Here is a 20,218-nt window from a genome sequence, read left to right as displayed (position 1 = left end):
AAGAAGTAAGCTCAAAGCATACCTCACTACACTACATCCATACACATCAAAAAAGTAAGCCTAGTCAGCTACTAGTCTAGTTTTAACAGAGACTAAAAACTAGTTGTACACAGGATATACACAGACGCCCAGAACCCGGATTTCTGAAAGAGCACGAAGAAAAAGAAATCAGACCCCAGTCAACATGGGCAACTCTACCCGAGCACCATTGTAGTGTCTTCGTCGTGGTTGTGGCCATCCTCAGCGCCAACGGGATCAAGAAGCCCAAACTCCCAATCACCGCGTTCGATCCGACTGACCCGGTCTAATTCGGCCTGGTATTCACGACGGAGGTGATCCAGCGTCACTATTACCCGCTTCTGTGGGATGCTCAAGACGGCACTGCTGATGGAGGCCTTGCTGTCGCGGCGGCTAGAGGGCCGGATTGCCGTCGCGCTAGCGCTGAGACGGCGCCCGGAGGGGGATCCGCCCATGGGGGCGGGGTTGGGTGAAGGAGAGGCGGCGACGGCGTCATCCATGGGCTGGTTGCCCTCGTGGTCTGGCTGCATATGGTGCTGGAAGCTGCGGCGTCTAGCCTCGAGAGATGACGGTAGTGGCTGTTGGGGGTCCTCCTTGTTCACGAGGATGTACGATTCGCTCTTGTCGACGCAAGCAAGAAGGTTAATGAGCGATAGGAGCTCATGTCGGATTTCCTTGCTTTCTGGGTCATCTTCTTCGATTGGGTGACTGTCGTCGGCTTCTCTTGCCCTGGTGAGAATGAGATGCGTGGAAACGTCGCGGGCGTGACGGAGGCGCTGCACGTTCCGGTAGGCAATCTCAGCGGCGCCACGGTAATCGCCCCTTTCAATACGGTACGCTTGTAGGATGCGTTGGTAGTCCGGAGTGCCGTCGCTCCACTTGTTGTCCGACTCAAGGTAGGAGGTGAAGGAGGTCTGCTTTTGAGCAAGGGAAGTCAAAGTTTCGTCCACGTAGGATGCGAGGTTAGGTATGAGAGTCGTGGGGAAGTGGAGAATCTGCCGGAGACCCGCCGTGCCGGGCCCTGAGGCCGTCAGAATGCCGGTGATAAGAGAGCCCAGGGCGGACTTCTGCAAGGTTCGATCCTTGTATCTGGAAAGAGCAGAGTATGCCTGGTCAAATTGGCAGTTCTGCAATGAGGCATAGAACAAGCGCGAGAGAAGATCTGAGCGCAGGCTAGAGTAGTCCACATCATGCTGCTGGCTCCCGTGCTCACTTGCAAGTGCCTGCAGCGCCAGGCTCGCAAAGTCGGCGACATGCGAGAACGAGCGTGCATGTTCGAAAATCGTCACTATGTGCTGGAAGTACTTGGGAAGGCCGTTGTGGAAGCAATCGACCGCGACAATGTCCAGCAATGTTGACGACATCTCGTGCAAGTTACCTAGAGGCTTTCCACAAGCTATGTTCTGTTAGTTACTGCGGATTCCAGATCAGTTCTAGGCCGATTCGACTTACAAAGTAGGTAGGCAGCTTTGCGGAAGTACAGCGCCGCAGTGTCGTATTCAGACATGGCCACATATAGTCGACCCTTGACGTAGGTCGCCCAAGACGTGCTTGCTTGGAACCGGAGAAAGTCCCAAGCAAGGTCAATGTTGTTCTTAGCGATGAGGTCGCATTGTATGTAAACCAAAGCATTGGGGTAGGCAACCTCCCCTTGGCGGGTCACCCATGACAGAATATCACGGATTCCCAGGGTAATGGTGAAGCTCTGAGGAAGTCCGATGGTTTGGCGCGGCTTGATGTCACTGGCAAATAAATCCTCGAGGATGGTGGCCGTTCTTTGTCCCTTATCCTTACGAGAAGAGTCCTTGAGGGCCACAGGAGAAGAGCCACCCGGCGTTTTGGTCGGTCGGTCAGTGCACTTTCGTGAATGCGAGCTTAACCAGGACATCATCTCATACTCCCTCAGCAGAGTAGTAAGAGTCACGAACAGATCCGCCGCATCGAAGTCCGAGCCGGCCTCCTGCTCGACCTCTCCGTCCACAAACAGAACGAGGAAGAGAAGGTCAGCCAGGGTCTTCCGCGTCAGTATAATGGTCTCCTGGACACCATTGACGATAACCTTAATTCCAAAATGGGTGTGGAAGAGATCGGAGTTTTTGCCGGGGAAGTCGAGCGGAATAGTATCAATGATGGTGTAGAACACGTCGTTAGGCATCCTGGAGATGTTCAGGTGCTCACTCATCACGGAGACCAAAGTATCATATGCTTTATTAGATACCTGCTCTCCAAAATCACACCGCTCGCGGAAAGTATCCATCCTGTCTTGCACAGACGTAGAGGGCTCAGTGAAAACCTCGGCGTCGAGGGCCTCCTGGCAAGCAGCTTCCAGCTCAGCGGAGAACGCCTTGCGGAAACCGGAGGCAACAGTGATCAGATGGGACGCCTGCTCGAATAGACTGCCAATCTCTGTCTCCAGTTTGCGATGCCTCCAGCGATCAACAATGACCGGCCCATCTGAGCGAAGCTCGGCGCCAGAGTTGTGCAGAATAAGCTCCGCGGAGCTACATTCACGAATAATCGCGCAGCTGTCCGAGAGAAGCATCCAGGGTGTCTCATAATAAACGTCATACGCGAGGGCTACCGGCTCAAAACGCCGTTTGTTGACATCATCCGCAATCTGCCAGAATTGGCGCCATTTGGAATCTGTGTCCATGCGATAGCGAGTATAATCCATCTCTTCATCGGCGTGCTTTCGAAGAGATACATGGGCACCAATAGTGGAACAAAGCCGCTCTTCAAGGCTGTGGGTCTTCTTCGGGAAACCGGACGACATTGGTTTGAGGGCCTCTTGATAGATTGCCAGAGCGGTTTCGAGGACCTCTGGCGAGAACCTATTCGGCTTCAACAAGTATTCCAGCCATTTCTCCGTTGGGTCAACGACATCAGAAGTGGCTATGACGGGTGGCGGCTCCTGCCAGCGGCTGTCCATGACGGTGGATACCCAATTGGTATTCCAATCCTTGGGCAGAGACTCAAAGTTGAAGTGCAGCGTATACAGCTGATAAAGACTGCTATTCCTCCACAAAACCCACAGCTCCATACGCTTACCCTCTTCGGCCGGCTTGATCTGGAAATCGGCAATACTCCAGAACATACTTCCGGTTGAATCTGGGTCGACCGGCTTCAGAGCCATCCCGGGGTACAGGTCCTCAATCACCAGCGGCGAAGTCAGGCCGCCCTTCACCGCCCAAAACTTGAAGCGGCCGTCTTCGAAGGGCGAATATGTGACGACATAATAGCGGTAGCCTCCATCCAACGCGCGCTCCATGTTGAAGACCCGAATGAACGACGATTCGGCCGGATTCAGCGAATATGATGATTCGTCTGGCTGCTGGATTTCACGGTCCAGCAGATCTTTCGTAGCAGCTAGCTTGTTGGTCGCGAGGTTCCAGATCTTCAAGGTATGATTGAGGCAGACGGCGAAAACATAGGTCTGGTCAGACGTCGTTGTGATGGCGTTCGCGACATTCGTATCGAGCGTGCGCCCCTTGTATCTTATTGAAGGCTGCGCCTGCCATCTGACCAAGCCGCGGATCGACGCACCCCATGTCCTCTCGTCAAAAGTAATCGGTGTCCAATTTGATCCTAAGTACCGGACGCGTTAGTACTGTAACCCAGAATCACAATTTTGGGGATACCATAGTGAGAAAGGAACTAGGAGGAGGTTACCGTCATCACTAGACTTCCTCGTTAATCGCAACAGTGCACCATTGTCAAGAGAAATGAACAACTCCAGGGGGCTACTCGCGTGTAGTCGATGAGGGTTCGTAAATGTCAGCGGCGCCGGAACATAAGACTTGCACCAGTCCGAGATATTCTCGTCGATCGCCTCCGTCCTCCGGAAGAACTCAGGGCGTAGGGTCAAAGTGTGCAAATGCTTGTCGGCCGTAAGGACGAACACGCTCAACGCTTCGTGCTCTTCCAAGTCTGCAAGATCGATACCCGAAGGGACGATGCCTTCTTCGAATTCCAAGCGCAGAGTCACATTATATTCGTGGTGCTCGACCCCACCCTTCGTTAAATCGACACACTGGATTTCCAGAACCTTGCTGTCATCGACAACTCGCCAGAGGAAGGCCCGGGGGTAGACGCTGCGTTTGCGAAAGTAAACCGATCCCTGTGTCGCCAAATATCGCTTAGTGAAGTCCTCTTCGTCTCTCGCTACCGGTAGCTCTTGGCTGCTGAAGGTGGAAATTGCGAAACGAGCTCGGCTTTGAGTGCTCGCTTCTGTTGGAATCTGAATGTTAACGACCGTGCTTGGGGAGTGCGGTCGGAGGTCGACCCGGGTATCCTTGTAGATTTTCGCCATGATGGAATCGAGAACTGAGATATGACCACTCTCCGCGATAATGAAAAGAGGTCAACTCAAGTCTCCATGGCCGATTGGGGAAGAAGCGGAGAAAGAGTATCGCAACACAGCGGAGTTGAAGGGCAGAAGCCGCAGCTCTTGCGCCGCCTCCCAAAAACAGTTCTTGGTTCGGCCGGGAGCAACGCGCCCAAAAAGTCGCTCCACCGCCTTTGCCGGTTGTCTACCAAGAAATATCTCTACGTGACATATGTGCTTACCATGCGCTTACCTTGTGCTTGCGACAAGAGGCATCATACAGTACAAATTATACATAGCATAATCATTAATTCATAGCTTCAGATAATACTATATGCACCCCTCCATCAATCACTCATGCTCCAGATCCTTGGGGCTTGGGTCTCCAATTCCATCCTCATTGATGGCAAAGAGACAGTCACTCTCCGGCAGACATGGACTGTCGTAGATCTTACATACTCGTGTCTCACCTCGTCCCTTCTTCAGACTCAACCTCGTCGTACTAGCATGTGCAATGATGTTTCCACCAATGGGCTTTTTCGGGTCGGGATTGAACATGTTGGGGCCGCCGTCTACCTGGGCGACGACCTGGTTTGTGATAACAACCGCGATTCCGAACTCGTCTGCAAGGCGCTGCAGAGTGCGCATGAACTTCGCCAGATGGGTCTGGCGCGTGGACAATTCTCCACGGCCGTTGAAATCTGTCCGGTACAATGAAGTAGCCGAGTCGACGACGAGCAGCGAGAAGCGAGTCTCGCACATCATCTGGGAGGCCTGATTCAGCAGCTGAAGCTGATGGTCCGAGTTGTAGGCTCGAGCATATGCCACGTTATCGAGAACCTCTTCGCCGACAAGCCCATATCGTTGCGCAACCGCTAACAGGCGCACGGGACGGAAAGTACCCTCGGTATCAATATACAGACACTTTCCTTCTCCACCGCCCATATCAAAAGGCAGCTGACAGGTCACCGCGAGAGTATGGCAGATTTGACTCTTCCCTGTTCTGAACTCGCCGAAGATCTCCGTGATAGATCCTGTCTCAATGCCTCCGCCAAGGAGAGTGTCTAGTTGTTTGGATCCCGTTGTGATCGATATGAGCTCGCTTCGTCGCGCATGCATCTCCGTGGCCGTTGTAAATCCCATGGGTACGAGTTTCGCCGCTGCAGGATACATAGTCGTCAATTATGTTATTGTGAATGCTTGTCAGAATCACGTCAGAGTTACCTTCAACAAGAACCTTGGTAGCCTTCTGTTCGGAGATACCCTTGATCTGTTCCAGCAAGCGCTTCGGACTGGAAAAACACGAAAACCGGTTGTCAGTAAGCTCGGAAGATACTATGCAATGACTTGTAGAATCCCCTATCAGTTGACTTACGTGTATGCGATTGACTCAACCGTGTGATAGCCAGCGTCAACAAACAGTTTGATATCTCGGCCAGTTAGACCCGCAACTCCCTTTCGTAGGACTAATCAGTACACCTCGTGCAATGTGGAGGGCCGCGTTATTGCTTCCAAGGATCCCGCGATGCCACCAGATGCTTACCTCTAAGGCTGAGAGCGGCGTTGGGGCCCCAGGACCAGGAAGTCCTTCCTCGTAGTCATTTTGAGTCTCTATGTCTGCTGTCATTTTCTCCTGAGCTTTCAGTTTGACGACAACCGAAAGCCTGTTCGACTTGTTCGACTTGCGAGACGACTAGGAAATGCACAAAGCGGACGGGCTGAACGCGAGACGCGTGTTTTAGATCGGTTGTGCCGGCCTGGATCCGAATTGACTGGGCCGATGGTGAAAGGAGCGTAATGAGCTCTGTAGTATATCTGTCTTTCTGATCCTGCTGTCTCCCAGGACGCTGGCGATTTTGAAAGGAGGGTGGCGAATTAGCCTTATTGCTCATCTCTCAACAGTGATGGAAATTCGACGCGTTGAGGCAGGCGCGATGTCACGTGTCGATATTGATGCCTATCAGGCGTTGCTGCCTGAGGGCCGGGCCCAACCGACTACTTCGGGTTTAGCATGCGTACAATTACAGATGCGAAAGGCCTAGTCTAGTGGCTTCCTCGATACCGAGTAAGACCGATTGCTGGATGCCATATTATAATAAGCTTTATCTCTCAATGTCTCACCAGCGCTTCGCCTGAGACCTAGAGCCTCGCGGGCTTTATGAATCGAAAAGTTCTCATAAACTACCCCCAAATACAATGATTGCTGATGGTGACATGTAACAAAGGCATCATGAAGACAGACTAGCCTGCTCCATGCTTGCGACGCATTGCAGTGTAGCATTTGTCCAGTCACTAATTCCTAGGGCTATCTATGGTCCCCTGGTTGATGGGTCCCTGGTTGATGGGTCTCAACTGGTATGTCTCAGTCGAGCCTGTCTGAATGCTCTCGTCGATCAGCTTGCTGATCCTACGTCGAAAGCTTTCGGATGAGGTTCGATGATGCCCTGAGCAACAGTGAGCGCTGTCCTCATCCGAACATAGCTTACTGTCTCGACGTGACATACCTTCAAGTTTTGACATGCGCTTATAGCTCTCGAACGGCTTTCTTACCCAGGAATTCCGAGGATTGAACCAACCCCTCGACCGTCTCTTTTTTCCTGGGTCAACGGGCGTCTCGGCTTCACTGTTGGCACGGATTGTTGGCTGCGGTGCGCTGTGTGTGGAGAACACACGCATTGCCTCGGCCCCGAGCTCGATGTCTGGGATCTTCATGGAAAGACGTGGGTTGAGCAGATTATGTTTTGGCGCCAATTGATATGATCGGCTTGGCCGCTGGACGCCACTTGGTGGGACAAGCGATGGCTGACTCTGTGCGGGACTGGGGAGTTCTGGCGTATCTCCCGGCATAATGATGGACTGCCTCGGTGAATACTCCTTGGGAGTCCAAATGCCTTCGACTTGGATGCCCTTTTCTAGCGCCCTGGCACCGAACGGAATCTCGGTTGTCTCGGCCAAGATCCTCTGCATTTCGGTGGCCTGCTCGGTCCTCTCACGTTCCTCGGCAGCAGCGTACTTGTTTGTCACCCTTCGGTTGTACGCGAGAACACAAAATGAATAGATCAGAACGATGGCCTTGTTGCATCAGTCATACGGCCCGTGGTACATGACTTAGCACCTTACCAGAAGACCCGCAAGTACCTATCTCTCTCGTTAGCCATATTTGTCGGCTTCTTGACTCTGAGTCAAGGGGGCTCACGAAGCTCAGCTTCTCCCACAGTGCCCATCCGAACCAGAACCGCATTTTAGGCTATGCCAGGATATCTCGGGGTCACCTCGGAGGTGTATTCGATGGGTGTCCGGCGTTGGTGATAAACGTGGTTATAACCTGTGTGGGCTATGGAAAGGATGCAGAACGAGAGTACCGGCAGCATGCCTTTCTTTTCAGCTCTCTTGGGAGAGGTGAGAAGTATTGCCACCATGTTTGTTAGGAAAGAGGTTCAGCTGTCGTGGGACACAGGCAATCACTCTCAACACAGTCGAGGACGGAAAGTACGAGCGCTCTGTGAGGTTGATGTACGTAAATGGAAGGTGACTCTAGTTCCGCTCTTCCGTCAACACAGGCATGATTGTACTGGGTGATGATTTCAGATGGCTACAATCCAGTGTGTTATAGCTGTTTAGAATGCGATCTTGTATTCTCAGTGTAGATTCTGCAGGGTAGTGGCTGCGGTGATTCGAAGTTCGGAGAACGGTTTTTGTCGGTGGATATATATACTTCGAGTAATACGTTGCAATAGTCAATGAATGCAATATTTACGCCCTTTTTACGCCCGAGACCAAGGACCAGTCAATAATCAAAGCTAACGAGAAGAATGAGTAGTCGAAGAAAGAAATAGAATGCAGGGCGCGATAATGGTGAGGAGGCAGTCTATAAAGACCATATAACAAAAAGTAGTTGTCCAGCCAAACTGCCAACTTCCCTGTAACGGGACGGTGTAATCTGGTGACGCCATCCTAGGGTGGAAATGTCTCTGCAGAATTGCTTCCCTCAAGGGTCACTTCCATTGCTTAGCGCCGTGTAGCAATCGTGGACTACTCGCACGAGTACAACGACGACCCCCGGATTCGTACCAGGCACCGGTCCCGCTGGCAATTACCTAAGCAAGGTTATTGACTTAACGGCCGACCTCCCACTGGACTATCCATAACAGATTGACAAATATGGTATCAACAGCAATCTATATTCAGCACATACACTATCATTAAGCTACATCAATCCACAAGTCCATAACAATAACAGAGACGATTGAATTTCACATTAGGAATAGTATTACTTGAGTGATAACTCCTACACTCTACTCCGGTAGGAAGACCAACCACTCACATCCCCGCCACAGGCACATATCAATAACAGAATGAATAAGGATCCAGGATCAACAAAAACGAGCACTGCCAAATGACAGGACACCACCCCGTCCGATCCACAGGCTGATCCGCTCAGGGGAAGATTTTGATGGAGCTTCTGCACTTCTTGCTGCCGAACACAGAGGCAAATCGGTCGCATCGGCCGGAGCAGCACTGATAGTCATGAGTGCAGCGGTTTCTGTTCGAAAGGCATGCTCCGCCACGAGGATCCATGCATGTCCCATTGGCACATGTATGCAGACGGGAGCAGTCACTGTCGGTAATGCAGCTCAGAGTGCAACGACTGTTGAGGCATGTGTATCCGACTTCGCATTGGGATCTGTTGTAGCAGGTATCGATGGCGGCATCGCTGTCCGCGGACGAGTCTAGCTCGTCGTCGGTGGCATCCACGAAGCCATCCGCATCTCCTCGATCCAGAATAGGCAGGGAGCGATAGCTCTCACTGTCAAGATGCACGCCGGGGTAGGCCACTGTGAGGTTTCGTGTTTGAGTATGAGGAGGAACGGCACTCGCAGCAACTCCTCCGATGACCATGAGGACGGCAACACCGGAGACGATCGAAGTCGCAAGGCTAGGCATGATGCTTGTCGATCGAAAGGATTGACTGGGAAGAAAAGAGAAATGTCAGTTCAATCCTTACTCACGCCCGCTCCTACACATTACTGATCTAGGAGTCAGACAATTCGAATGGTACCTTGATCGAGAAGTATATGTCCGTGTGGGTATAGGTATGGCTAAGCAGGAGTTGTCTGAGTAACCGAATGACTGGATGTGTGGGGATGAGTGACTGGATGGGTAGATGTATGGATAGGAGGATGTTGTAGAGGAGAGGATGATTACAATCCCGAGAGGGATGGCTGAGGTTATAAGGCCCTACGACCTGATGATCTAGATGGGAAGGAGTGGACTGCACACTCAACGATAAGGCAGGCTCGATATAAGATAGGAAGCAACGGCTTTCCGTGCAGCGACTGCCTAGTCTCTCTTCATGCGCGCTGGACATCAATGCACGGCAGGTAATACGTACCTACTCATACGGCACTTCCCATTAGGAGGAGATTCAAGGTATGCAGTTGAATGGAACTATGGCTACATTATTTCTTGTCGGCGAGACCAGCCTGTTGAGGACTCTCAGAGAAGCTCCTCTGTCGTTGTCCTATCGTCATTGCCGGCCATTGATTGACCGAATCTTTTCATGAATACAAATAAACGCCCAGGGATCCCAGCTTTAGTGCCGGCCTACGCATATCGAGCAGGGCGTTGTTCATGCAGTACGATCTGAGCGCGTAAAAACCAGAGATGACGGATAGTTAGTTATTGCTTTCTCAGAGGCACACCAAGCTCCGACCAGAGCCGTGGTAAACACCGGCATAGTCAATCGACGCAACACCAATGGGTATTTCAATGTTTCGAAGTGTATGCTTGTACTATTGTCCAACTGCTCACAGGATTTGAGACTGCTCTAGGTTCATCGACACTGTCGACCTTCTCTCCTTCCTACAAGGACAAGATGAAGATGTGACTACGAAGGCCCCTCAACTCAAAAAGTCTGTGTAGCTCTGCGATTGCTCCTTGGATACAATATAGAGAGAACGACCCAGAGATTGGCAAAAAGAAGAGATGCTCACACTCGGACTCGAACCGAGGATCTCAGCATTACTAGTGCTGCGCTTTACCATCTAAGCCATGCGAGCTGATTAGTGCTTTCTATACTGATAACATATCTGATGATTCATGTGTAAACCGGACACAACAATGATCAAACTTAAATGTATGAATTGAACTCAAAAAATGTAACATGAAACAGCTCCCAGCATAGTAGTTATGGATTCGGGCACTCGTCATTATTTATGTACTGCACTTATGCGGATATATCATGTTACAGTCGCATAAGCTGCATAAGTGCTCCTCATCCCGGAAACTTAAATGGACGGGAAGCCACTTGGTAGTTCACCAGTCCTCCTGATGACGCTATGGGCATGGCTAACTCCAGACTAAACGATGATGATATACGTACGACCAAGTTTTCCACTAATGATAACAATTGAAGTCAGGCACATGGCGCGGTGGCAAACGTAGCCACGGTCTATGGTACGAGTAACATTCTCCAGGGGATCAGAGAGGGGGCCCCAACCATAGATTCATTAATAGAATTTTCTCATGTTGTTGATCCATTTGCCAGGTGGGATGAACCACCCTTTCATAAAATGAACCGACGCCCGAGGCCGCCGATCATGTGAGGGTCGAGTGTTCGTGCATTATTACAGTACATCCAATCCAACTCTCTCTTTAAGAGGATCTGACCACTGCCGCTTGCGCTGTACGCTCCCTCCAGCCTTATATCTTTCTCGGCTCTCTTTTTTTCTGGATTGCGCCCACGCAACTGGCTTTGCGCCACGCATCCCTATTGCTTTCCTTAATTACTCCCTCAAAATGGCCCCATTCCGTAACTTCCTGTCTCGAAAGTCCGCCGCACCATCCAATGGCGGGGAGATCACCACCCTAGACAATACCAGCACTACCAGCCGGTTATCAATTGACGGCCAGCGCTCAACACCTCTGAGTTTTAGGAAGAGCTTTGAGGAAGAGCCACCGGAATATAAACTGAGTGGTATGAAATCATTGAACGAGCACGGAGGGTCGGGAGGTTTATCTCCGCTAACTTGATAATCTGCAAACAGTCGTCGATGCCAATGGCGCTTATCTTCCGGTACCTTACTCTACAGTCCCATTGACCATGTCGCGCATTGATCCTACATGATTGCTAAGTCGATTGCTCTTGATGCAGCCATCACCGCCCGAGAAACAGAGCTTCTGGCCCAAATATCCCGGTTCACCCAAATCCTCACATCATCGCGACCTTGTCGATGAAAACGAACCATTCTCGATATCGCGGGAGTCGTTCGACTCCTACCGTCGTTCCTTCGTGAGTCTGCGCACAATCAGCACTTCCTTTCCGCACCTATAGATCTCAGGACTAATATCCTGTATGCCAGGACATCTCCGCCCGCTCCCCTGTGTGCTACACCGACGCACTGCCCTCGCGGACATCGCTCGACTCGCGCGTCTCTCGAATGACATCACCGCCATCCACACTACACACAGGCCTCTGCAGACAGCCCGAATCGATGGAGGAGGAGCAATTCGAGGACGTGGGTCTTGACGACGAAACCGAGGTTAAGCCCAAGAGGAAGAGCATTTTCTCTCGGTTCGGCGATCTGACAAGCGATTCGCACTCATCCAGCACCACCAAATCCTCGTCTCTGGGGTTTCACATCCCTGGCCGCAAACGAGGACAGAGCAACGTGGGCTCGGAGTTAGGCCCTTTCAAGTCCCCACCGGCGAGTGCCGGATCCGAAACTAATGATGCATGATACAAATCGCAGGGTTTCTGTAACCAATATACCATGACTCGGGGGCCACTGGGATGATTGATTTGCCAGTGACCGAGGTTTGCTTTCTAAATCGCTCCATTCGTGGGACTCGTCGATGAGTTTTGCTGTCAGTCTGCCCCGCTTGCTTGCGGGCTCGACGAACGAACGGAACGCATTGCGTGTTTCTCATGCTGTCGAACTTCACTATTCTGGCATTTTACTGTCCACCTCAATAGATAATCATTCGTGTACATAGTTTTAAGATTTTCGTTATATGACTATTTCCGTCAATGCTACGATTCTATTCCGACCTCTTTTCCTCAAAATGAACCATGTAGACAGACGGGAGGGGAAAGATGGCTGCCCGCCCGTCCTTATCCCGCACACCCGCCTTATCAGTGAGCCTGCAAACCAGACAAACAGCGGTCGACCGCCCTCGAACAGGCAAAAAAAATGTAAGAAAAAAAAATGTAGGACGGGCGGCCGCGGCGATAATCTTAAGCAGGAAAACCTAGACTCCGCGGGCGGCCTATATCACCTTTCATTCTTTGATCCCGCCCAAATCAGTTTATTCCTGACCCTTTCTTTTCTTTCTTTTTCTTTTCCATTGACGAAATCTCAAATCTCCACACATCATGGTCGGGGTAAAGCGCCGCGTCGATAACGGCGACGATCGCGATGGCAAGCGGACGAAGACCAAGACTGCCGTGTCCGCGCCGACGAAGAAGGGCGGCTCCAAGTCGGCGCCCGTGAAGTCGGCGAAGAAGTCCGACTTCAAGAAGGGTAGCGACAAGGGTGGAAAGAAGGACAAGAAAGACCTGAGCAGCAAGAAGGGCAAGAAGGTGCAGAAGGAAGAATCCGAAGACGAAGACGACGACGAGTTCGATTTGGATGATGTTGAGGATTCGGAGATTGATGAATTGGATGAGCTGGATGCTGAGGAGGACGAAGACGTCGATATGGGTGGTGTTGAGGAAGACGACGAAGAGGACGAGGAGGAGGAGAAGGAGTCTAAGCCCGCGAAGGCGGCGGATCCAAGTAGGTGGATTTCCTTTTCAGAGGTTACTGCTTTGAAGCTATTGGGAACTAACCAGATCTCTCTTTCAACTGTGCAGACAAGTCCACATCCCGCGAATCGCATATCAAGCAGAAGGCGATGCAGCAAGAGCGCAAAGCCGCAAAGCCCAACGCCGATATCATCGCCCGGTCTAAGAAGCTTTGGGAGCAGCTGCGTCGGAAATCTCACGTCCCCCTCGAGCAGCGGAAGAAGCTCATCAAGGAGCTGTTTGAGATCATCACCGGCCGTGTCAAGGACTTTGTGTTCAAGCACGACTCGGTCCGTGTCATCCAGACCGCTCTGAAATATGCCAACCTCGAGCAACGGAAACAGATCGCCACAGAGCTCAAGGGCAGCTACCGTGAGCTTGCTCAGAGCCGGTATGCCAAGTTCTTGGTTGGCAAGCTGATTGTTCACGGCGACAGTGAGATTCGCGACTTGATCATCCCCGAATTCTACGGACACGTTAAGCGTCTCATCCGACACCCCGAGGGATCCTGGATTCTCGACGATATCTACCGGACGGTCGCGACGAAGCAGCAGAGGGCCAACCTCCTGCGTGAGTGGTACGGACCTGAGTTCGTTATCTTCAAGCAGGAGGATGGAACCGCGGAGCTCTCTGAGATCCTGAGCAAAAACCCCGAGAAGAGAGGACCTATCATGCACTTTTTGTTTGAGCTCATCAACCAGCTGATCCAGAAGAAGACCTCGGGTTTCACTATTCTACACGATGCTATGCTTCAGTACTATCTCAACGTGAAGGTCGGCAGTGAGGAGGCCAATGAGTTCGTTGAACTCCTGAAGGGCGATGAAGAGGGCGATCTTGTTAAGAACTTGGCTTTCACCAAGTCAGGCTCACGAGTCATGTCTCGGGCTCTTGCCTACTCGAACGCCAAGGACCGCAAGCTTCTGACCCGTTTCTATCGCGATACGATCAAGATGATGGCAGGTGACCTCAATGGACACACGGTCATCTTGGCAGCCTACGAAGTCATCGATGATACCAAGCTTACCTCGAAACTCGTTTTCCCCGAGCTTCTGAACCAAGGAATGGACGCTGAAGCCCGCAACGAAGAGTTGCTCTGGCAAGTGACTGACTTGACGGCTCGTATCCCCATCTTGTATCCATTCGCTGGCGACCGCGCCAAGTGGCTTCTGCCCGAGCAGGATAATGAGCTGTTGAAGGAGATCCGTGAGATCCGCGCAGAAACGTCGAAGAAGGAGCCCGAGGTCCGCAGACAGGAGCTGGTCAAGGCCGCTTCCCCCACTGTTCTCGAGCTGATCGCAGCTCGTGCGGACTCCCTGTTGGAGACCAGCTTCGGCTGTCAGTTCATCTCTGAGGTCCTCTTCGACGCTGATGGCGACAAGAGCGCCGCTCTTGTTGCTGTCGCCGAGGCGGCCAAGTCCCGCGCGGACACCAAGGAGGCTCCATTCGTGGGCCGGTTGTTGAAGTCGCTTGTCCAGGGTGGACGGTTCAACAGCGCGGAGAAGAAGATCGAGAAGGTCCAGCCAGCACTGAACTTCCACGATCTGCTGTACGAGCAGATTCAGCCCGAGATCATGTCGTGGGCCACCGGTTCGAATACCTTCGTTGTCGTGGCTCTTGCGGAGTCGGACGATTTCGCGAAGAAGGCCGACCTGCTGAAGACGCTGAAGAAGAACAAGAAGGCCTTGGAGAAGGCCTCCTCAGAGACCACCAAGGATGGCAAGAAGGGCAGCCCTGCCAGCAGTGGTGCTAAGATCCTTCTGGAGAAGATCCGGTAGAGTCCGCAGGGGAGCCAATTTCTACCAGTTCAGGATGCATGACATGTTCGTAATATCGGCCGGTTGACTGCAAAAGCATATCTCTTTGGTGTTCTATTCTTATTTCTATACTATTTTCTTTTTCTCTTTTTATACCGTGAGATATCTATTCTTCGCTTGTACAGGATCTGTGATAAATTTATTGGGATCAATGAAGCCAAAAAGTACTCGATAATTTTTTTTCTGGTTCCAAATTGACTCGTCCCGAGGCTACGTCACTCCATTAGTAGCATGCATTATAGGCGATCAGTCCGTAGAATTGAGTATGTTTTTCCTGGGTGAGGCTGAAGAAAAACCCCTGAGCGCAGCTAGAAGAGCACGCAGACAACAATATGTTTTCACTTGCTAGGTGAGAAATGACTTGACTTCCGTGGATAAGCATTTGCTCCAAGGACCGGCTCAATTGTCAATTGCTAAGGAGATAGTAGTACAAAGGTGCAAGTAGTGTCAGAGTGCAAAGCAGGCCTAGTTATAGTTGACTACGCACTGAGTGATGCATTGAGACGGGAGAGAGCCGTCTCAGCCTTTCAGGGGTGGTACCTAGTAGTTTCCCGTCGAATACCTTACCTTACACTTATGGCGTGGTGGCAGCCGAACGCAAGGACCTCGGACGTCTCTTGGCCGCTGAAAAGGGCTTAAGCTGCTGGGGGGAACCATGGAACCAGCAGGTGCAGATATCAACATTGGCTGATCTTTAAATGACGATCTCCATCTCTCCTGCCATTGCACTCACTTGGTTTGTTTTTTTGAGTCTTTGACTCTTAACTAGTTCTATTCTAGTATCCATTCTACTACGTATCGGCAAAAAAAAAAAAAAAGAGGACCACTCATTCCCATGACCTTATCTGTTGACTGTTGTTGATTGTTGATCGAATGATTCGAGTGCCTCGATCCCCTCGATCCTGTCGCTACCCGCCGAATGCCAGAACGAGGATGATTACCTTAGTCTAGCAAACGGGAGGGCGTTTATGCATATCCCACCCACCCCTTGTATTCTTTCCCCAGATCGACTCTACTTCTCTTGATCTCAATCACATCTCGCTTGTCTTTCATCATCTACATCTACATCTACATCTACTGCTGCTTTCTCTCCATTGAAACAATATCCCGTGCAAAGACCTCCTTATCGGTCTTCCTTTAATCAATGGCCGAAGATCTCCAGGACGTGACGGCAACGGATCCCTGCCTGATTGGGGCTGGCCAGAAAAAAAAAGGGACACAAGTAGAAACCAACAATGCCCCCTCTCCGTCAGCATCGAGTAGTCAGTCCGGCGTGTGTGCTAATCTAATTAATTCCTTCCTTCGCCTCCATCGTCTTTCTTTCTTCTCCTTCTCATCTTCTTCTTTTTCTTTCGCTCCTCTCTTCGCTCGCTTCGTTCTTTCGTTCCCTGTCGCGTCGCTGGTGCTCCCTTCATACCTTCCTTCTACTATGGCTAATTCTAATTCTTAATATCTAATCATCTCTTTTTGTTTTGCTTTTGCGATATAGTATCCCCCGCGCTCATCTGATTCGCCGAGAAGCCTGCGCCTGCCTTAGGAGGTAGTCTCAGATCTCATCTGCGACTGCATCGTTCAATTCCCCTCCCCAGCAACAGTCTTTCGCAGGACGTACACTCCGATCCCTTCATTTCCCAACTTTATCTGCACCGCCCGGGCCGTCGAAAGTGCAACCAAACTCGCACAACCACCCCCCTTCCCTGGTTGCAGATGGCTTGGGCCTGAGCGGAATAGTTCCTGTCGTGTACCAAAGTATTGATTGCCTCAATTGACCCGAACACTCAGCCAAGCAGGCATAAAGCATGATGGTCACCTCGTCCCCCGGGGAGGACGCTGGTCACCCTTCTCGTCAACATCTCCCGCCCATACCTCCGTCGCCGACGTTATCCAACCCCGACATGATCTTACCGTTTGACTCCAACGAGCGCGAATCCTCCACCCCGTCGCCTCCGTTCAACCTACCTTCACTATCCAACCTGCAGGCGTTCTACGCAAGGCGTCCCGCTCTCGATGACAATACGGACCAGACTCAGGGAATCGCGCAACCGGGTGTTGCTCTGTCTTACGGCAATCGCCCCCAGAGCAAACTATACCCACGGCATACATGGCTGCAAGAGGGCTATGATGCTCGTCGTCTGTCGGATATCGGAGAGGAGGACTCTTCGTCATCTTATGCGCACTTCCCTGGGTTCTCTGGTGCATCTCGAATTGTTTCGCAAACAGGACGGGCGGGAGGATCTCCCGTTTCGCAACGCGAGACGGGTGAGTTGGAGACTAGGGAGACGGGGACATGGAGTGGCTCGTCTAGCTCGACAGCTAGTGCTGCTAGTGACTCGTCTTGGGACGGGACGAAAGGCCACCAGGACGGTCGCGGCGCCAAGGACCACCAGCACCTGCTGGAGGACAGTGCCACAGAAGCTGTCGATGGCAATGATAAAACTCCACGCATAGTACAAAGTACACAGGAGGATGGGTCGGGAGTGGAGCTGTCATCGGCCGTACTGAGCACCGAGGCGGAAAGGATCCTCGAGAACGCGAAGAAGCGCTTGACGGTATGTCCGAGATAGAGAAGATTGTGGATTATGAAAGCAATCGCTAACAAATGCTGTAGCTTATGGAAGGGAACCTGAATCGGGCTCGCACGTCGGTGCGAGTATCTCCGTCGCTTCCCACTTCGCCAACGCCGCCTGTGGGGCAGTCGCATCTGGGGCTGGGCCAACCCGTCGGCGGCCTGTATCAGTCGATTTCTCGCGCGGACCGTCGGGCCTCAAATCATCGTCCGCGCACAACATATACCTCATCCCAAGATGCGACGGGCAACCGCCATTCGCGCGTCTACAGTGAGACCAAATTGCCATCAGCGGCGCACCCAGGTCTTCCCACATCCGATACCAGTCTATCTCGGTCGCTCAGTGCCTTGGGATCAACTAGTGCATCCAAGTATAGGAGTGATGAGCGGACTTTCCGTTATGACCCCTCGCGGTCGTATCTGACCCACCGGGCTTCTATCTCGTCCATGCAGAGGCCATCGGCCCGCTCACCAACAATGGTGAAGGAGCGAGCATCCTCTGAGTCACCCAGGGGCTTAGGCATATCTACCGAGGAGGAGACTGAGAACCTCAGCTCGAGCACGGAGGGGTCCAACGGAGTCTATCCCGCGCAGGACCCGCCATCTCGTTCCCAGTCGCAAATGCAAGTTCGCGACCTGCACAATCAAATGAAGGGCCTTCACATCAAAATTTCCAGTCTGAAAGTCAAAACCCAGGAGGATAATTTGCGCCGTCGTAGTATGCAGAGTCTGCGGACCCCGAGTCCCTTGAATGCTGCTGACCAATGGTACCCCAATGCTTTGGAACTAAGAGGCCGCCAGGGCAATCCTAGACCTAGCGCTGGTCAGGGTCAGTCACCGGCCCACTCTGCAGAAAATCAATTCAGCGACGAATCTGGCTCCGCTAGATACGAGCCTGACGTGAAGGCTCGACAGGCCGAAACACACAGACAAGCTCTAGAGCATTCATCCCCGGGGAAGACGCATCATCAACAAGATGATGCCTACGAATTCGATGATGCGCAGTCAGTGACCGAGAGTCTTTATGAGGATGCACAAGAGGGTGACTATGATGAGAGCGGCTTTTTGACATCTGGTCTCGACCAGGAGTCCGTGGATGATAATTTGGATGATACGTTGGAGGCTTTCCCTCCCGTACCACAAAGTTTTCAGGACAAACCTCACGAGGAGCGAGAGGATGCTTTTGACTACGAGCACTTCATTCTGCATAGCGCCCTGGGCAATTATAGCCAAGCTCGCACGCGCCGTGAGAGCAATCTATCGACCAGTTCGGTCGAAACCACGCGCCCAACCGACCACCGCTCCGTTCGTCACTCCCGGGCCAACAGTGCAACATCACTTTCTTCCGTTGCGACGTTTGAAACCGCCATTGAGGGCAACCACGATGGACTGGAGAGCGTTCTCTATTGGGATCGGAAATTCAACGATGGTAGGTTCCTGTGTTTCACTTACAGCTCGGACTTGTGCTAATGTCCTGTCTAGAATTAAAAGGTCGCCATACGCCGGGCATCGACAGCTCGAAGGGAGCTGATTTGGAAACCGGAGGAAACCCTCGTACTCTTCGTCGACAGCCCAGTCGACGAGTAAACAGCGCATTGTCTCTCAAGGCCCCCACAGTCTCACCACGATCCGACTCGGCAATAACAGGAGCCGCGACCCCAACGTCCCTTGCGTCGTCGCTTGTGTCAACAGTACGCAGCGCCCATCCAAGTGCATCAGCCAATGGCAATATGGGGCTGAATGACGATGATACGAAACTTTTGGAACAGTTATTCCAAAGCTTGGGGGATGTTTGTACGGAGCTTCAGACGATTACAACCTCTGCGCAGCCGGATCCGAAACAGGTGCGGCTGTTGAGACGACGACTAGACGCCGCTCGACGAGTGCTGGACGGAGAATTGGACACCTAAATTTAGGTATAAAGGAGTAAATAAAACGATTCTGGAATAGTTATGGGGGCTCCGTGGACAGTGCTATTGTTTTTTTGCGTTTTGCTGTTAAAGCAATCCAGGTGGAAGCCTTGGATATGATACCCTGATATTCGATATTCGATATTCGATTTGGCCAATGCAGCCTCTGTTCTTGTATACTATAGTTGCAGGTATTGGATACTCAAAAGCAAACAGGCGTTGTATACAGAGTGCCGTTGGCCCCACCCCCACCCGTGCACGTGCTTTCGCAATGCTTTGATCTCCGACGCGCCACGCGCAGCAGCCACATTCAACATTCAACCCTGAAAGTAAATAATCCCATTATGGCAATGAGGGCCACTGCCATTGTCATCATCAGCCCTTTGGAATTACTCTTTGAGCCCTGGACACCCATTGAGTGATCCTGTACTGAGCTGGACTCTGTGTGCTGGTTGGTGTCAATTCTCCTCAATTTCTGATGCCTCCTTTGCCCCGCATCTCGAATCGCATAATTCCGTCTGAAATTCAGCCACAGATATTTACAAACATCTGAGTGGAGCAACGCAGACAGGCTTGACACGACGAGGGCCTGACTACATTCATTCTCTATATAGGGAGAAGAAGCGCTCAATTGCTCGTGCGCATCGCTTTTTATCCCAACGAGGGCGGATTAAAGCAAGCGCAAGACGGAGAATTTTTTTTTTCCTCTTGTGTCGAGCTTGTGAAACGGCGATAAGAGGGTCCCCCGCCAAAACCCCTGTCAACTCCATACTCTCGAGGACGAGACTCTCACCCTCACGA

General features: G+C 51.8%; 6 protein-coding genes and 1 non-coding gene across 7 annotated transcripts; 3 read left to right on the top strand and 4 right to left on the bottom strand.

The window, feature by feature from the left end:
• Positions 1–194: 194 nt before the first annotated feature.
• Positions 195–4,434, bottom strand: BO95DRAFT_476067 (nucleoporin Nup120/160; the record flags this gene model as incomplete). The annotated part of the gene is made up of 3 exons (XM_025589900.1): positions 3,688–4,434; positions 1,471–3,603; positions 195–1,414 (listed from the first exon to the last, which is right to left on the bottom strand). Exons 1-3 carry the CDS (start codon positions 4,325–4,327, stop codon positions 195–197), a joined length of 3,993 nt encoding a protein of 1,330 aa, XP_025438650.1. The 5' UTR covers positions 4,328–4,434.
• A 2,200-nt stretch (positions 4,435–6,634) lies between these two features.
• Positions 6,635–7,583, bottom strand: BO95DRAFT_371585 (uncharacterized protein; the record flags this gene model as incomplete). Its single annotated transcript, XM_025582966.1, has 3 exons — positions 6,635–7,414; positions 7,463–7,480; positions 7,539–7,583. The coding sequence occupies 3 exons, from the start codon at positions 7,581–7,583 to the stop codon at positions 6,635–6,637; spliced, it is 843 nt and encodes a 280-aa protein (XP_025438649.1).
• A 1,085-nt stretch (positions 7,584–8,668) lies between these two features.
• On the bottom strand, positions 8,669–9,616 carry BO95DRAFT_446279 (uncharacterized protein). The gene is made up of 2 exons (XM_025587340.1): positions 9,402–9,616; positions 8,669–9,311 (listed from the first exon to the last, which is right to left on the bottom strand). The coding sequence occupies exon 2, from the start codon at positions 9,284–9,286 to the stop codon at positions 8,780–8,782; it is 507 nt and encodes a 168-aa protein (XP_025438648.1). The 5' UTR covers positions 9,287–9,311; positions 9,402–9,616; the 3' UTR covers positions 8,669–8,779.
• Positions 9,617–10,328: 712 nt separating this feature from the next.
• Positions 10,329–10,401, bottom strand: BO95DRAFT_t252. The gene has a single exon. It is a non-coding gene; the product is annotated as a tRNA-Thr (tRNA).
• Positions 10,402–10,899: 498 nt separating this feature from the next.
• Positions 10,900–12,392, top strand: BO95DRAFT_446278 (uncharacterized protein). The gene is made up of 4 exons (XM_025587339.1): positions 10,900–11,318; positions 11,389–11,417; positions 11,496–11,633; positions 11,704–12,392. The coding sequence occupies exons 1-4, from the start codon at positions 11,141–11,143 to the stop codon at positions 12,079–12,081; spliced, it is 723 nt and encodes a 240-aa protein (XP_025438647.1). The 5' UTR covers positions 10,900–11,140; the 3' UTR covers positions 12,082–12,392.
• A 210-nt stretch (positions 12,393–12,602) lies between these two features.
• Positions 12,603–15,352, top strand: BO95DRAFT_421258 (uncharacterized protein). Its single transcript, XM_025584557.1, has 2 exons — positions 12,603–13,119; positions 13,197–15,352. The coding sequence occupies exons 1-2, from the start codon at positions 12,717–12,719 to the stop codon at positions 14,900–14,902; spliced, it is 2,109 nt and encodes a 702-aa protein (XP_025438646.1). The 5' UTR covers positions 12,603–12,716; the 3' UTR covers positions 14,903–15,352.
• Positions 15,353–16,740: 1,388 nt separating this feature from the next.
• BO95DRAFT_435149 (uncharacterized protein) lies at positions 16,741–19,417 on the top strand (the record flags this gene model as incomplete). The annotated part of the gene is made up of 3 exons (XM_025585169.1): positions 16,741–17,490; positions 17,550–18,936; positions 18,990–19,417. 3 exons carry the CDS (start codon positions 16,741–16,743, stop codon positions 19,415–19,417), a joined length of 2,565 nt encoding a protein of 854 aa, XP_025438645.1.
• Positions 19,418–20,218: the final 801 nt, after the last annotated feature.

This window comes from Aspergillus brunneoviolaceus (assembly GCF_003184695.1).
Source record: "Aspergillus brunneoviolaceus CBS 621.78 unplaced genomic scaffold BO95scaffold_69, whole genome shotgun sequence".
NCBI lineage: Eukaryota > Fungi > Ascomycota > Eurotiomycetes > Eurotiales > Aspergillaceae > Aspergillus > Aspergillus brunneoviolaceus.
Note: the sequence above shows the minus strand (reverse complement) of the source record. Positions and strands in the feature narration are given on the sequence as shown.

Excerpts from the sequence above, each read along its gene's own strand:
- BO95DRAFT_446279 (XM_025587340.1), bottom strand. The coding sequence starts at position 9,286 with ATGCCTAGCCTTGCGACTTCGATCGTCTCCGGTGTTGCCGTCCTCATG.
- BO95DRAFT_446278 (XM_025587339.1), top strand. The coding sequence starts at position 11,141 with ATGGCCCCATTCCGTAACTTCCTGTCTCGAAAGTCCGCCGCACCATCC. Across the intron at positions 11,418-11,495 it reads CCAATGGCGCTTATCTTCCG|CCATCACCGCCCGAGAAACA; the intron begins GTACCTTACTCT and ends CTCTTGATGCAG. Across the intron at positions 11,634-11,703 it reads ACTCCTACCGTCGTTCCTTC|GACATCTCCGCCCGCTCCCC; the intron begins GTGAGTCTGCGC and ends CCTGTATGCCAG.
- BO95DRAFT_421258 (XM_025584557.1), top strand. The coding sequence starts at position 12,717 with ATGGTCGGGGTAAAGCGCCGCGTCGATAACGGCGACGATCGCGATGGC. Across the intron at positions 13,120-13,196 it reads CGCGAAGGCGGCGGATCCAA|ACAAGTCCACATCCCGCGAA; the intron begins GTAGGTGGATTT and ends TCAACTGTGCAG.